Below are 15,245 nucleotides of genomic sequence, written 5' to 3'. Positions count from 1 at the left end.
ATGTAACGTCTCTATATTGTTATAAAGATCACTCACATTAGATTGTTTAAAGGTACACGTGAAACTGCATGTTTAATACATTTCTGAAAGTAGTCTGGAAAAACACAAAAGGCACATGAGATGCAAAATATAATATTTTTAATACGCAATAAATTAATACCAGGTGACAATTTGAGAAGACACAGAAAAAAATAAAAATATCTTTATTTCCAATGGCATATTTTTACCTTTCTGTTCATTATAATCAGATAAAGCCCATATACAGACATTGTATTGCATTTAATAAATATGTACTAGCTTAGTTATACAATAAGTCAGTTTCTTTTTAACACATTGTTTACAGTAAAATCTTTTGACAACAAACACAGCAATACACAAACACCAATATTCAGGCATGTTTTAGAAGATCATAGGGAGACACATCAGCAGTGATATCAAAACACTGAAATTTAAGCCACGGTGGACCAAACGTGGGTGTGTTTTGGCTCTTTTGCAACTGTGAGCGGCACCAATAAATCATATTTTCTGACATACCTATGCTAATATCTAGCCATGTAAATAGGTTTGTATTAATGCACTCAGATTTAAGGGTATCACCCTGAAGTTTCTGTGACTTACACTGGAATTAGTTTCACCAAGAAATGACACCAGGACATTGTTTCTAGACAGACGTGTTGTCCTTAAATGTTCATTTTCAGCGGGTGAAAATTCCATTCACCACCACTGCACTGGATTAGCAGCAGCTGATTCATGGCTGCACGTCAGTGACTGGCTACCACTGAACCAACCCTTTAAATGTACTAAGTTGATTTACTGGACTGAAAAGCTGATGACGGCTTCAAAAAGGTCAACTTTACAAGTAGTGGAAGTCACGGCAGTCCGAGCAGCACTGTAATACAGTACAATGAACAGACACTCTTGAGCTGAGAGGTGTGCAGTATAAATCTGGTGACCATTACAGTCTGGTCAAAATAATGGATTTGGAGCACAATTTGGCTGCTTTTTCAAATGAATAAATGAAACAGGATCCAGCACAGGAAACTAAGCGCAACAGGAAAGCTGTCGAATGAGAAATGAGACAAACCAAAGTGAATCTGTGAATGTGACACTGGCCTGAGTGTCAAATGAGAGGTTAAGTCGTTAGGAAGCAGTGCTCCTTTTCAACAGGTATGAACATGGGGATTTTGAGGTAATAATGAAGAGAAATGCACAGATTCCTCAGGAAATATCAACAATTATGGTAAGACTTATTTGGGTATACAGAGTGACCAAGATGGGAGACGCAAGACAGAGGCAAAATAATATGAAACTGATCTGAAGGTGAAGGCGAAAGAGGGAAGTGCAGAATGCAAAGGAGGCATGCTGACTTCACTGCACACCCCATTAGGTTCAAGTGAACCATCACAGCAGCTCACACGATACTGAAAGGAAGCAGAATCTGTTATCCATGTACTGTCTGGATGTTGTGAGAACCAGCAGCTGAATTCTTCAGCCTGAGCAGCATTGTGTTACTTAAGGTCAGATGAATGCACTGTATTAACCATTTAAACAGGTTGATTCCAGAGAAGCATTCATCTGCACAGATATAGAAGCTAAGAGAGGGGCCAAATGGGTGAAATGACGCATGGTGAATCACACCATAATGGATGCATCAGAGAGGTCAGAGATAGAAGGAGCACACAGTATGAGGACTTGGTTGGGGACCAGAGGAAGGGGGGATACTGTATACTGTGTATATGCAAACTACGTGCAATCATGCACAGAGTTCACAGGTTTGGTCTGGGTATCCTGCAAGTTTGTGTGCATCCGAGGCAAACACAGGAAGAGGACCGTCAAACCTCAGAGAAGCCCGCAAGTAGTCCTCAAAATGGCTATTGAGAAGCGAAGCACACATGCTACGTGGACACAACCCGCTCCTCTACTGTTTACAAAACCAAATCATCTTATAATGCCAGATTATTACTCGAAATATATTAAAGTGCATCACGAGATGTTTCATCATGGTAGCTACAGTTTCATCAAAATAATACTAATACTGAAAATATATCCAAGGGTACCACAACATGTATGGCATGTAGAACTGAAGAAAATGAGCCTTGTAGAATATTTAACAATACAGTGAAGAATTTGGTTGCTGTATCCCTGAAAAAATAGCTAAATTTAAGGCAAAATAAATAACATCCTGAAGCAGTTTCAACAAGGGTACATTCACTAGGTGAACAATTACACTTCAAAAATAAATTTACTGGCAATAGTTGCATCTCCTGACTATAGAGAGGAGCAACTGGAAAGACGTTGTTACACAACAATCTTACTTCATTAACACTTTCCTCTTGAACACATGACTATTATGCGGTCGTGTCGGCATCTTGAAACAATTTAGCACAAAGAAACGTGGGAGCAGCAGAGCAGTGGCGTCCTGCATCACTTGTTCTCTATGAGTGTCTGCACTTTGTGGACCAAGTCTCGAGCCATCATCAGGACCTGCGGGACGTTGTGTCGCTCTGCCATTTCTGAGAAGAGAACGTGAAAATCATCGTGACTTACAAGTAAATCGCTTGTTAATACTGATCATATTGTTTTTCCGTCAACATCTACATCTTTAAAATTTCCTGTTAAAGCAATTTTTGTAGCAATTTTGAGAGAATTCTCCATTATTCAGTTCAGGTCAACACTGTTTCCACCATATTACAGCAGCTCATATTTCATCTCACCATTAAAGAACTTGATGATGTCTGTGAAGTCCATGTTATTTTCTAGGATGATGTCTCTATACATCTCCACAAGCGCCAGAGCAACGAAGAGCACAAAGTGCTCAGAGGAGGTGTACTTGGCTGCCCAGATCGTTTCCCACAGGGAGAACACATCATCATACACCATCTCTGTGCACCAAAACAGAAAGAAATCAGATTACATTCAGTGTCATGTTATGCAAAATGCAAAAGTTTAAATTGGCAGTTCAAGCAAATGTCGTGATGCCCGCGCTTCCACATCACCTCTTTTGAAGTCAAGCAGAAACCAACGATAACAAAAGTAGAAGTGAGTGTAGTCTCCATTCTGTTGCATCAGTTCAAACAGCTCAGAGTCCAGGATCTGTTCAGATAAAGACAAAATGTCATCATTACACAATAGCTTCTGTGTACATGCATGCGTACATGTGTTCGTGCACATATAAGCACATACCTGTATAAGAGAACGCATGTTGGCAAAGTGAGAGTCCATGGCACCTCCATGGGGAAAATTCTGGTTCATCCTCTTCATCAGTTCTGTGAAGCAGCTAAAGGCCATAACCTCTGGGGAGCACACACACACACATGTAAAAAAATAACCATTTAGATATTTATGTGTATTCAGACACAAAGTAGATGCACTTAAGTTTCACTGACCATCATCCAAAATAACCAGTAGTGGCGCCAGCAGATCACACATGCCCTGAACGTAACCTGTGTCCAAATGCTGCCACACATAACTACAAAGACAAGCAGCAAAGACAAGCATATGTCAGATGTAATATTTTGGGTTGAGACAAACCTATAGATATTTAACATGGTGACACACTCACCTGCACATGATGTTACGCAGCTTGTCCAGGTTCTCAGGGGTGAAGTACCAATAGGCTCTATCACAACGTCTGACATCTTTGTCAATGCGATGTAGGTTGATCAAGTACATGTCCAGTGTTTCTTGCTGCAAATAGTGAATTCTGTTAGAGCACGCTCATGATTAAAAGAAGGTGAATATCTGCATGTCATGTGTCACGCTTACAGAATAGGTTTGCTCTTCTGAGGATTCATCGTGCTTGGCGTCTCCTCCCACCTCTGCAGACTCTGGTTCAGCGAGCACATTTTCCATCTCTGGCTCCTCTTCAGAAAGGCCCAGGTCGGTGCCTTCAGGACTGGTGTTACAGGCTGTGTCCAGATGGTGATCTAGGACAAGGTCCGCCGATGCCATTTTCTCTCTTTGTGCAAAGGAGACGGGGGGTGCAGCGAGACCTGCCAAAGGCCTGGCCTTGATATCCTCAGAGGTCACACATGTTATCCCTGCAGGAATGTCCTCCATTTCCAGGGCAGAAGGAGAGTCATCGGAGTCTGCCGTGTCTGGAGACTGCCGAGAGTGGGACGATAGTGAAAGGCTCCCCCTTGACGCTGACTGAAGAGCGTTCAGCACTTGTCTGACAGGTGAATTTGAACCAGGCTTCTCAAACGGAATATCTGCCACTTTTCTGGTTTCAACCAAATCGCAAACTGTTGCTCCAGCATCCTTTCGTTCTGCCTCCGTGGTGCAGGCCTTTGACATTTGAAACGGGGGTTTTTCAGAAGCTGTTTCGGGCTTTTCAGAAATCTCTGGCTTTGTTTCACTTGGTGGATTAGCATCTTTTTCTGCTGTAGGCGAACACAATGGCTCCAATTCCGGATCAGATTTGCTCTTGTGTGTTTGAAAAGTCAAGGTCTGCCCGAGTGGAGGCGCCTGGAAATATTCGTTCCGAATCTCTGTTTCTAGCTTGAGAACATTCGTTGTCTCTGGAGCAGATCTTACATTTGTATTGACTGCTTTTAAATCTTCAGGTTGCTCATTTGTTGTCATATTCTTTTCTTCTACTTCGGGTTTTTCTTCAGTTTCAGACGTCTCTTGTGAATTACTGACTCCACAGTCCTTAACCAGCTCACTTTCCGAAACTGTCTCCATATTTGCCTCTGAAACCTTGTCCTTGGCTACTGGGTCCATTACATCCTCCCCTCCTGGCTGTGATCCAGTTGTTTGCTTCTCCTTTAAGACTTTGGATGTTTCTGCTGACTGCTGAGAGCTTGGAGATCCAACGACCAACTCTGCCACAAGAGGGCTGTTTTCTGACCCTGGATGCTGATTTGACAGACCCGGGGATGAGGGGTTGCAGAGGGGAAGTTGTGAATTGTCTGCAGTGCCACCTGTGATGTCTTTCAGTGGACTGTCATGCTGCACTTCATCAGCCCTGGGCTCAGTCTCAATCTGATCCACTGCCTCAACGGATCCAAATACCTGGTAACCAAAGGAAAGCAGTGAGCATGCAATAAATTGTATGTCCCGTAGCAATGAAATGGGCAAATATTGAAGGATTGCACCAGTGTTTTTGCATGTGTTAGTCCATTAGCTACAAATCAGATATACTTGTATATAAATGTTCCAAGGTATACTGTAAATTCTTGAATGATTTCCAACCTTCCAGGAAGCCTTTGGCTCCCATTTATTTCATTAATGCATGAAAGCCTATTTGATTTCAAACATCCATAAAGCATAATATGTAATCCATCACAATAAACAATCTGAAATTACAACACATTTTGCATTCCTGCCTCCTCTTATTGAGGAATGAATGTAAGTGGTGACTTTTTATCTAGCACCATCATCTGGTCACAAAAAAAGTTGTATGTCCAACACTTTTATTTATGACTGAATACTTGCAAAACTAATGGAACAGCCTAAGCACAGGCTAACGGAGCCTCTAGCATGGCTGTAGACTCCATGTTTGCATATAATTTAACTTTTCTGCGTAACTTTCTGACACCACAGTTCATCAATGTAATGCATGTTTCTTGTCAGTGACCTGTCGGAGTTTGGTATGGCCTTGAAGGCACCACCATTTTTTTTTTTTTTGGCTATATTATACAAGGAATAATAACAATAATAACAATTTTATGGTAGACCTTGGAAAATTGTAGTAAGCTATATATATATGTTGTAATAAGAGGGCTAAAACATGAAAGCAACACTCTTTGCAACATTGTTGTGAGAAACTACCTGTGCGCTACTGCTGGAGTCACTCTGTGAGGGGGCATTCTGTTGATCTGAGCTGCTACTTAGGGACGACTGGAGTGGGGAAAAGAATCACACAGGAGACAAAAAGCAGCCAACTTGCTTAGAAATTCCATCATAATACAAAAAAACAGTCCTCTTTCATGTTTTCTCTGTTGCGGTAATGGTTACATAATGCTGCACATTTCATGGTAAAAGGTCAAACTTGCATCTGTACTGATGGTGGAGTCCCGCTGCACTGGTCCTCTTTCCACACTGGCTCCAGACGAACATCTGGCAAGAGCCTCAGCATGTTTCTCTCGCTCCCTCTGACGGACAATGGCCTCACAGCCCTGCCACTCCTTCATAGTCTGCTCATACATGATCTGCATCTGCTCATCAATCTGAAACAAACAAACTTGTGTAAACAAACGACTGTAGCACAGCCCATGGTGTATATGTGCACTTTACAATGTCACAATGAGTCTGATAGCACATAGAAATACCTCTACTCTGCATTTCTCAGTCATGGTGAACTGGTAGTGTCCCAACAGGAAGGGCCAGACCTCTTTGCGTAGTGAAGGGGCCACTCCACCAAAATACACAAGTCTGTGTATTTCCTTTTCCTCGTAGGCCTGAACAACATTAATTCTGGTCATATACAACTTAAAATAACAATACTATTACTACTATAGCAGCCTCACATGATTTCTTGTGGGACTCTTAAGGATCTTCTAGAAGAACCATTCAGTGCAGTAATAAAAAAACTAAAATCTGTGAGAATCTTACAGAGCTGTCCTTGAGGAACCTGGCCCAGACCTCCACAGAGAGGCCTCCTTGAGCACCACAGGGCACATCAGGGTCAACTATAGTGGTGTTGACCAGAGCAGAAAGGTGGGTACGAACAGTGGACAGATGGCGGCAGTATGCAAGCCCTGGAGAGGAAAGACAAAAGAATTCAAATTGACCAGGAACAACCACTGAAATCATTCCCCAAATAAACAGCTGTTTGTACTCACATCCATAGAAAGCACGGGAGATTATCTGGTACTTCATGGTATCACAGAGGAGCTTTAATGGAGCCCTGATAGAAGAGGAAAATGGCTAATTTAGTCAACTGGATTAATTTGAATTTAGATTTGAGTCTGTCCCTAGGAAATACTTACCTTTCCTGATTACAGCCATTAGGCAGAGAGCCATCAGAAGAGCCATTCTGTGAGCAGGAAGAGCACGAGGACTTTCTGGGTGTCGGTTGCCACATGTTCACACCCTGGTCCATCAGCTCCAGGGCAACTGCACAGCATAATACCCCTTATCACTACCATTGCTACCGCCATCATCGTAAGAAAGTGAAATCAGATGAAATTTCAGTAGATTTGAGCATAAAAGTGCATGTCTGCAAATAATAAGAAAAACACTGAAGAAAAAAAAACACAACAAACAAACCAAGTGAGAGGATGAAGATGGAGACGTGGCAGGCAAACTACTGTGCCCATGCAAAGTCTCCTTATTGTCGATGGGACTATAATGTGAAATGGACACACAGGGCACTAAATATGTAGGGAAGATATGAAATGAAGCAGAGAAATTAATTAGAAAAATGTACACTGAGTATATGCCTATGGGGAAAGCAGATTTATCTAAAGTGAAATTGTCTAAACTGTAAATCAGTATTAAGGGAATAATGTAATCACAGATGGAATCTGTGATGCTTTATTAGATTAGCTCAGGGAGGCAGAACCGGAAGATTAATGACACTTACTGAACTCCATCTGATTGCCAGGAAAGAGGATTCGAAACACATAATCGGTTGCTTCATCATCTTCTTTATCTGACACAGAATCACATGAGCCGTGTGGACTCCTCTTTCGCAGTTTGGGGAAAACCTTTCCCTGTGAATGAAAGGCAACGTACTCATCTACGCTAACACTGAATAGTGTATGAATGAGAAGACTTGTTACAACAGGTCCTAGTTGTCTGTAAATGTAGCACAATTGCCTCTATTAGTGGAAAAATTTGAATCTACAGAGGTATTTGCACTGACCTTTCCTCTCTGATTCCAGAGTGGTGGGTCCAGCTGTCCGTGAGGTAGCAGGCCGGTCTCCAGGCAGGTGAGAAACTGGAGGAGGTGGCCTCCTTTAGGGAAATGTAGAGGAGGTCTCTGGATCCCATCCTGGCTCACCAAAACTACTGTCCCACCACTGTTCACTGGAGAAATGATCACAATAAATAACAAGATAAATACAACTCTTAAAACTCCTACTTTGGGTACAATTATGATCACTGTACCTTGCTGATGACAGTGGAGATACACAATCTCCTCCAAACGAATAGTCATGGCATAATCCCAATACACACTGCAAAAAAGATGACAGAATAGGAGCCATTCAGTCTTCTGTGTAAAACCAATAATTTAGTTTTATCAGATTGGGTTCTGTCGGTCTAACCTTTTCTCAGAATCCAGCTCCCCCACATTTCCGTTCATCAGCTGATTGGGTGTCCATTTCAGGGTCATGAGGTCTGCGGTTTGATGTAGAGAAAGGTAGCCTGGGATGGCCTCCACATCATCTCTCTGCACATACAAGGAGAGCTTTCAAAGTCCAATTGCAATGCTAGAAGCTGAGTATAAAACAAATAACAGATGCACCAGATTCCATCCATCCATCCATTATCTATACCGCCTATCCCTTTCGGGGTTGCGGGGGGCTGGAGCCTATCCCAGCTACAATGGGCGCAAGGCGGGGTACACCCTGAACCGGTCGCCAGCCGATTGCAGGCACCAGATTCCCCAAAGAGCAAATGAGCGTCTCTTAATATTCCCTCTGTAAAGCGGGTGCTTGTATTGTTGTTTTACTAATACTGAAAACACGTACCGGCTGGACCAGGACATTGTTCTTTCCAAACAGAAGTGTGGCTCTGGAGTTTTGGTGGAGTGATTCAACGTAGTCCTTTACCCACATGAGAGGGCGATCATCCATGCTGCCACTGGACTGTCTCTTCTGGATCTGAAACAGGTTAAGAAAACAGTATTATCTATCTGATTTCACATACAGTAGTTTAGAGCTTATTAGCTGGTTAAAATCAAGTATTTGGCTGTCTAACCAAGGCAGGCCGTCTGGAGGGTGAATCCTGCCGACAGTGGCCGCTGTGGATGCGATGCCGCTGTACGAGCTCGTCAGCAGACGGATCCGTCCAGAAATGGTCTGCAGTCTTAACTTTGGTGTACTCCAAAGCACAAGGGCCAACTGCAATAAAACAAGGTTAAACAGGAAATTCTGAATAATTGATTGTATGAAATTAACGTTAAGGAAAATTAAGGGTTTGACTGTTTTTAAATACCCAATAGAGATGCAAGAATTGGTCCATCCACAGGATCCATCAGCATGGCTTCTTTCTCATAGAAGGCACTGCAGGGAATAAAATGTAGATTTGCCATAGCTGTTGAGGAGATCTTTATAACGACGACATAACATGGGATGTTGACATTGTGTGCAATAGCAGAACATTTGGAAGAATAAAATGTTTTGCATGAAATTCTTACCGTAAAACAATGGTATTGAATGGAGGAGATGCTCTTCTACAGGTAGCTTATAATTACAGCGAATAATGTATAACAATACCTGCTGTTCTCCACCAAGTACAGGACAATCTTGTCCAGGAGCTTCTCCATCAGCGCCGTCCGGATCCACAGGTGTTTCAGTGCCTGAGGAGGGAGGTTGGCCAACTTGGATTGCCGACTGCGCTCATTACTCAGTGAGGAATTGTTCTGTTTACTGTAAAGAAACCCAACAGATGAGATGTCTGTATCGGACAGGACGAGGCATTGAGGTGATGCCTGGGTCCAGACCTTTGAATCTGCCCACTCTACTGAGTTGACAATTCGTGTAATATTAGGCAAATTAGGATGCATTCAAGTAGAATAGAAAGGGGAAAGATAAATAAGACTAGAAAACAGGGGGAAGTTGACTTTTCACCTGTTCTCGATAAGCTGCTCCAGCTCCTGGACCTTGTGGCAGAGTTCCTCAGCAGGCGAAAAGCTTTTTGCCGCCTTCATAAAGAGCGCTGCAACCTTGTTACTGCACAGCAGGCCTGCAATACGACGCTTCAGCCCATGCAGGATGCAGGCCTCCACTACAGCTACACACACACAGAAGCACACAGAGTATTAGTTGAATATAGAATAGAATTTGATTTAGACGTTTTTTAGTAAAATTTCAGTTCATGTTTTTGTTTCCCTCCGGTGGAATCTTTGCATTTGCCCTTGAGTTTTGTTTTTATCTCATACGTCGTGCAATATAAATCCATCTTTGCGAAAGCCTCAAGCCTTAATATTGTTTAGAGAGGAACAGGTGAAAGGCAGGCACAGGTGGCACAAGTAGAAATAGACCGTTGCTAGGATATGAGGGATGTGAATCACACACGCCTCACTAATGGTTAGTATCAACACCTTTGAAGTGTGAGGTCTACTTTAATACATATCCATCCATTTACTTTATTAAATATAAATGGACATGACTAATGGCTTGATGAAAATAAATTGTTAGAGTTTACATGGCTCGAACAGACTGTAAAGGACCGTTTTGAACTGTGAGGATGAACCCGTAGGAGGTGACAGCTTGACACAAGCCGACGTCAACCAGCATTCTGCACTGTGCATGTTAATGTGGTTGTAACCAATACTGTGACTTTTAGACACTGCAGGCTGAACTAATTTAGGAAAACACGTTTTTCTGGGATACGCTGAAGAAAATGACGATGACAGAATGACTCTTATTTACTTTATCTAGTGCCTCCCTCTTTATGGCCACGCTTGTGCAGCCTGTGAAACCCATTCTTAAGTTATTGTTAAACATTAAGGCTGATGGAAAAGGCCTTGAGCGTGTCCCCTGAATTTTGGAACACCCTGCCCAAGACAGATGGTTAAGTGTACAACGCAATAACAATAATAAAAAAAAAATTACCGCAGAAGGAAATGATGTGGCTGCTGTCTGCATGCACAAATTTCCTTGTTACTGCCTCCTCCATAATTTGTTTCACCTAGGAGATAAAGATACACAGTGAGACAAGACTCAGTTACATAAGGTGACAGGGAGTCAAAACAAGTAGCACTAGAGGAAGCAACGGGGGAATATCATATAAGAGGTAACGATGAGCTGCGAAGGAGCAGCGTGGCCCCACATCACATGCATGAGGATAACAAACACACAACACACCGAATTATTTACTGCGTAAACTCATCTGTTTGGCTCACTAGTTGATTTCTGCCTCAGGTCTTAAATGTTTTAGATGTTCTTGGGGAATTTAGTTCTCACCACCTATGATGGATCCTTGGGGAATGTCACAGTTCTTCTTGCAACCTTTAAGGGATACTGCAGACATTTAAAATTACCCTTCCATAAAGATGGAGAACTTGAAACAGAGTTATTAAAATGGTCCAAAATAGAGCTGTAGAGCCCTAAATATCCTGACTTTTAGTCCCTTATTGGTCAAACCTCAAAAACAGTACATTTGCCATGATGCAACTCGGTCATGTCCCAGTGTAAGATTCTCCCTGTCTGGTAAATACAAACATCTTAATGCCATGCTTATAAGGCAGGCTTTCCTTTCTAAATGTGTAGTGTCAAGACTTCACAAAGCTCCTCCTGAGACACAGAAGACATAATACAACTAACTAGGAAACTGATCTTGATGTGTAGAATTTGTGGATTGTCCCTTTAAGTTAATTTAGGATGAATAGATCGATTTGGCCTCCTTTTAGCTTGCTGCTACTCCTGTCATCATCATCATCATCATCATCATCATCATCATCATCATCATCATCATCATGAAAGAATACAGTTTTCGAGGCTGACATTTTACTGAAATGGGCACTGTTTGTTGGATCAGTGTATTTATTTACTTTTAAACCCCGACATTTTGGAAAAAGTCAAATTCAGCAGAATGTGTTGATGAGCAATGCAACATTTACCTGAAAAATCAATTGAATTTAATGTGAAATTCTGTACTGTATGTCCACAGAATGAGAGAATAATGTATCGTTATGTTCCAGTCATATATTACAGTGATACTTTTCGGCCATTTTTATCCACCTATTCAAATTCTATTGTACAAAAACATGTACAGAACCACAAAACCGCTGTTGTGGTGTCTGTAGATTACAAAATTGTGTGCATCCCTGTTCTTCATATGAACACACAACCTGCAAAGTCTGCTTTGTAGTAAACAAACATCTAAATCAACTTTAACTAAAAAATGAAAATGCTAACAACTATTATTTCACTCATATGCTGCCTTTTCTTTTATATGAGACATATATGAGAGCTAAGCCCCTCCTTGCTGCAGGATGGAGGATCTAGCACCAGAGTCATGGATGTTTGAGAGGCAGTGAGTCACAGGTGAGGGGGAGCACGGGCACTAAGCCTGGAAGTACCCGGTTTTCTCAACAATGAATAAAACATCCTGTTTTCACTCCCTGGCGAGAGTCACTGAGCAGTTTGGAAGCTTTCTGCGGTGCGCTCCCTTTAATTTCCATGAAGATTAATATTCAGGTGGCTCACAATTCAGCAACAAATCACCCAGCTTGAATTGCACTTTTTGCATTTAATGATTGCAAGACGACATGAGCACATGATGATCATGAAACAGATGCCAAGGTCACACCTTTAAGTTCTGGACCATAAGATGGTGTGTTACAGGAATGTCAGTTTAAGACAGACAGACAGAGAGAGAGAGAGAGAGAGAGACAGAGAGAGAGAGAGAGAGAGAGAGAGAGAGAGAGAGAGAGACAGAGAGAGAGAGAGAGAGAGAGAGAGAGAGAGAGAGAGAGAGAGAGAGAGAGAGAGAGTACTCTAAGATATGGAGAAAACAGGTTTTACATAGAAAAACAAATGAATCTGTACGTGATTTCTTCTTCTTCTTCAATGTGTAGCCCCCTCATATCAAATCATCATCATCATCTGTATCATTATCGTCATCATCATCATCATCATCACCACCACCGTCATCATCATCATCATCATCATCATCATCATCATCTTTACGCCAGTGTAACAGCACTATACAATTTTACTGGCAGCCGCCTTATTGCATCCACTTTTATAATGTAAAATAAAGGCTCAGATTCATGATAAACAGGCCTGTGGCGTAGTCGTGGCTCATACCCGATGGACGATGTCCACACAGACACGCACACACACGCACACACAAACATACACACACATACACACACGTTGTCTAAGCGGACAGCGCCAGTAAACAAACTGTAATGAGCGACAAAGGAATAAAATGCAACGAACCTCTTTCTTTACATTGCGCAGCAGTTTCTGGCGCGTCTCGGCCTCTGTCACGGGAAAAAACATGATCAATGCGCCGATCAGATTGCTGTGTCGGAAAGACACGATGATGGGCTCACGACAGGAAAATAATAATAGCGGCGGCTGTACCTCCCATCGCTCCGGGTGCGGGTGTAGCGGCTGACACGCACAGCTTTTCGCAGAAGGTGCTGAAAGCAACGTAGACAGCGCTGGAGAAAAGGCAGAGAGGCTCCGAGGTGCGCGATGTGTCCCTGACGACTAAATTAAACCTATCTGTTACCTCTCAGCGAACCAACACCCCTTTAAAGTCACAGCAGCCTATACATTAAGCCTGCATACACACATGTTGTCCACTCCTTATAACGCACACACAGAGGAAAAAATAAATAAATAAAAATGAACGTGTCTGAAAAAGTTTCTCGGTCACAGCATCTGTAAAATCTGCAGAGCCTGATTCTTTTTCCACCACACGATAATTAAAGTTAATGAGCCCCAGGCCAAATCAACACGTCATTCAGTTAACTATCTCAACTGCTGACAGTGAAGAAAACAACAGGGACACTTCAGTTTAATACATTCATATGCAATCACCATTAACATCAAACATTTAATTGTTAAAGCATAACTGTCTTTTTTACATATATTATTACTGTGTACTGTATAGTGAGCTGTAGGTTGTATAGTGTGCGCAGTGACAGTGGTGGACACACTATCTGAGGGCCAGGGGCCCAAAAATTAAAAGGGCACCAGCAGGAAAAATGTCATGATGCATTGAGAGTGAAACATTTCCAAACTCATTAAGATTAAACTGAGAAACATATCAGGTGGCTGTCGCAGTTTGATTGACTATAACCACATGGGAACCAAACTCCAGTGTCCAATGTGAAAGTCCTGTCCTTGACCCACCCATCCACCCTGGCCAGCTCTTGACACAGACATTTTTGCTCTTTACATTCATCCTTATTACTCTGAAAGTCAGGGTGTCATGAAAAAATGGAACACTTACGTGTATGTACACAAATCTATAGATTACATTTTGTGACTATTTCACATAGGGCAGCCTACTTGGCACTGTGTCACACTTTTTCCATTTTAAGGTCATGCAAGTTGGCAATTTATCACATTTTATACCCCACAGGAGCAGCCAAGAGGGCACTTTTGCAGCAATAGGTGATGCCTGATACCCCGCTGAAATGAGAGTCAGTGAGTATTTATGACACTGATACTAGCCACAACCTGAAATTAAAAGAGACGGAAGTCTTGTTCATAGATTGCAGATATCAGCCAAGATCATTTCCTCATTTAACTCATATAAACACCACCATGAATGAACAGAACCGGAGCACACACAATCTAAATTCCCCATCAGCAAGGAAATGATAAGCCTGGTGTGAGTGAAAGGTTTTCAGACTGTCGTTGGGCTGGATGCACTTAGCCTCTTTCACCGCAGACTGGTCCAACTTCAATCCACCTTGATTGGATCTTGTGACTGGAGATGCCATGGCAGTATATGAGGCAGTGTGATTCCATGTTATATGCTTGGATCATCTTGGAGCAAGAGTTGACATGAACGGGCAGTGAGCTCTAGGATACACAGGACGTATTTTGTACATGTGGAGGTGTTCGCTATATAAGTGATAGGTAAACCAGAGAGGAAGAGGACAAGAGGATTTTAAATAGATAGTATTAAATACAATGAGTAGAAATTAAGTTGGTACATGGGCATGATTTAAATGCCTTTTTGGTGAACTGGCACATAAATTGGAGAGCAGTTGTTTAAGTATTCAGATCCTAAATGATCGGTATTAATCAGCAAAGCATTTAGAGAGTTAAATATGACTAATCACTAATACTAATGTGCAAGCAGCATTTTGAAGTCATAGCTGGTCATTGGGCATTGGACATTTTTACACGGCTATTTAATATAATATTGGGTGCTTTCATATTTAATAATGTCTCATACTTTATAAGATGATCATAGAGTGTAAAATCTGCAGTGACCATCATCACTAGCAGTCAGATAACTGCAGTGGAGTAAAATTACAATAACTCCCTTATAAATCTGGCACTATAGAATTTTAAAGTTGCATAATGTACAAATATTCCAAGAAAGTAGGACTACCTCATTGTTGCACTTGAGATGTGGTGAAATTTTACTTTGTG

General features: G+C 41.9%; 1 protein-coding gene across 2 annotated transcripts; it reads right to left on the bottom strand.

The window, feature by feature from the left end:
* Positions 1 to 124: 124 nt before the first annotated feature.
* sgsm1b (small G protein signaling modulator 1b) lies at positions 125 to 13,423 on the bottom strand. 2 transcript variants are annotated; one of them, XM_070988942.1, is made up of 25 exons: positions 13,212 to 13,423; positions 13,065 to 13,108; positions 10,731 to 10,806; positions 9,744 to 9,906; positions 9,390 to 9,542; positions 9,109 to 9,176; positions 8,872 to 9,014; positions 8,643 to 8,774; positions 8,217 to 8,341; positions 8,059 to 8,126; positions 7,814 to 7,977; positions 7,532 to 7,661; positions 6,936 to 7,062; positions 6,789 to 6,853; positions 6,559 to 6,704; positions 6,276 to 6,404; positions 6,000 to 6,173; positions 5,776 to 5,844; positions 3,766 to 5,016; positions 3,563 to 3,687; positions 3,387 to 3,469; positions 3,184 to 3,293; positions 2,997 to 3,093; positions 2,715 to 2,882; positions 125 to 2,513 (listed from the first exon to the last, which is right to left on the bottom strand). In XM_070988942.1, the coding sequence occupies exons 1-25, from the start codon at positions 13,216 to 13,218 to the stop codon at positions 2,425 to 2,427; spliced, it is 3,906 nt and encodes a 1,301-aa protein (XP_070845043.1). In that variant the 5' UTR covers positions 13,219 to 13,423; the 3' UTR covers positions 125 to 2,424. The 2 variants fall into 2 exon arrangements, with proteins under 2 accessions (XP_070845043.1, XP_070845042.1); XM_070988941.1 differs by having other exon boundaries at positions 13,065 to 13,261.
* Positions 13,424 to 15,245: the final 1,822 nt, after the last annotated feature.

The sequence above is a fragment of the Chaetodon trifascialis genome, chromosome 20 (assembly GCF_039877785.1).
Source record: "Chaetodon trifascialis isolate fChaTrf1 chromosome 20, fChaTrf1.hap1, whole genome shotgun sequence".
Classification (NCBI taxonomy): Eukaryota; Metazoa; Chordata; class Actinopteri; order Chaetodontiformes; family Chaetodontidae; genus Chaetodon; species Chaetodon trifascialis.
Note: the sequence above shows the minus strand (reverse complement) of the source record. Positions and strands in the feature narration are given on the sequence as shown.

Bases quoted from the DNA above. Each gene is read 5' to 3' on its own strand.
- sgsm1b (XM_070988941.1), bottom strand. From the start codon at position 13,127: ATGTTTTTTCCCGTGACAGAGGCCGAGACGCGCCAGAAACTGCTGCGC. The intron at 6,854-6,935 runs GTAAGTATTTCC...CTCTTCTATCAG, and splicing joins AATGGCTGTAATCAGGAAAG to GGCTCCATTAAAGCTCCTCT. The intron at 2,883-2,996 runs GTGATGTGGAAG...TTTGGTGCACAG, and splicing joins TCTGCTTGACTTCAAAAGAG to AGATGGTGTATGATGATGTG.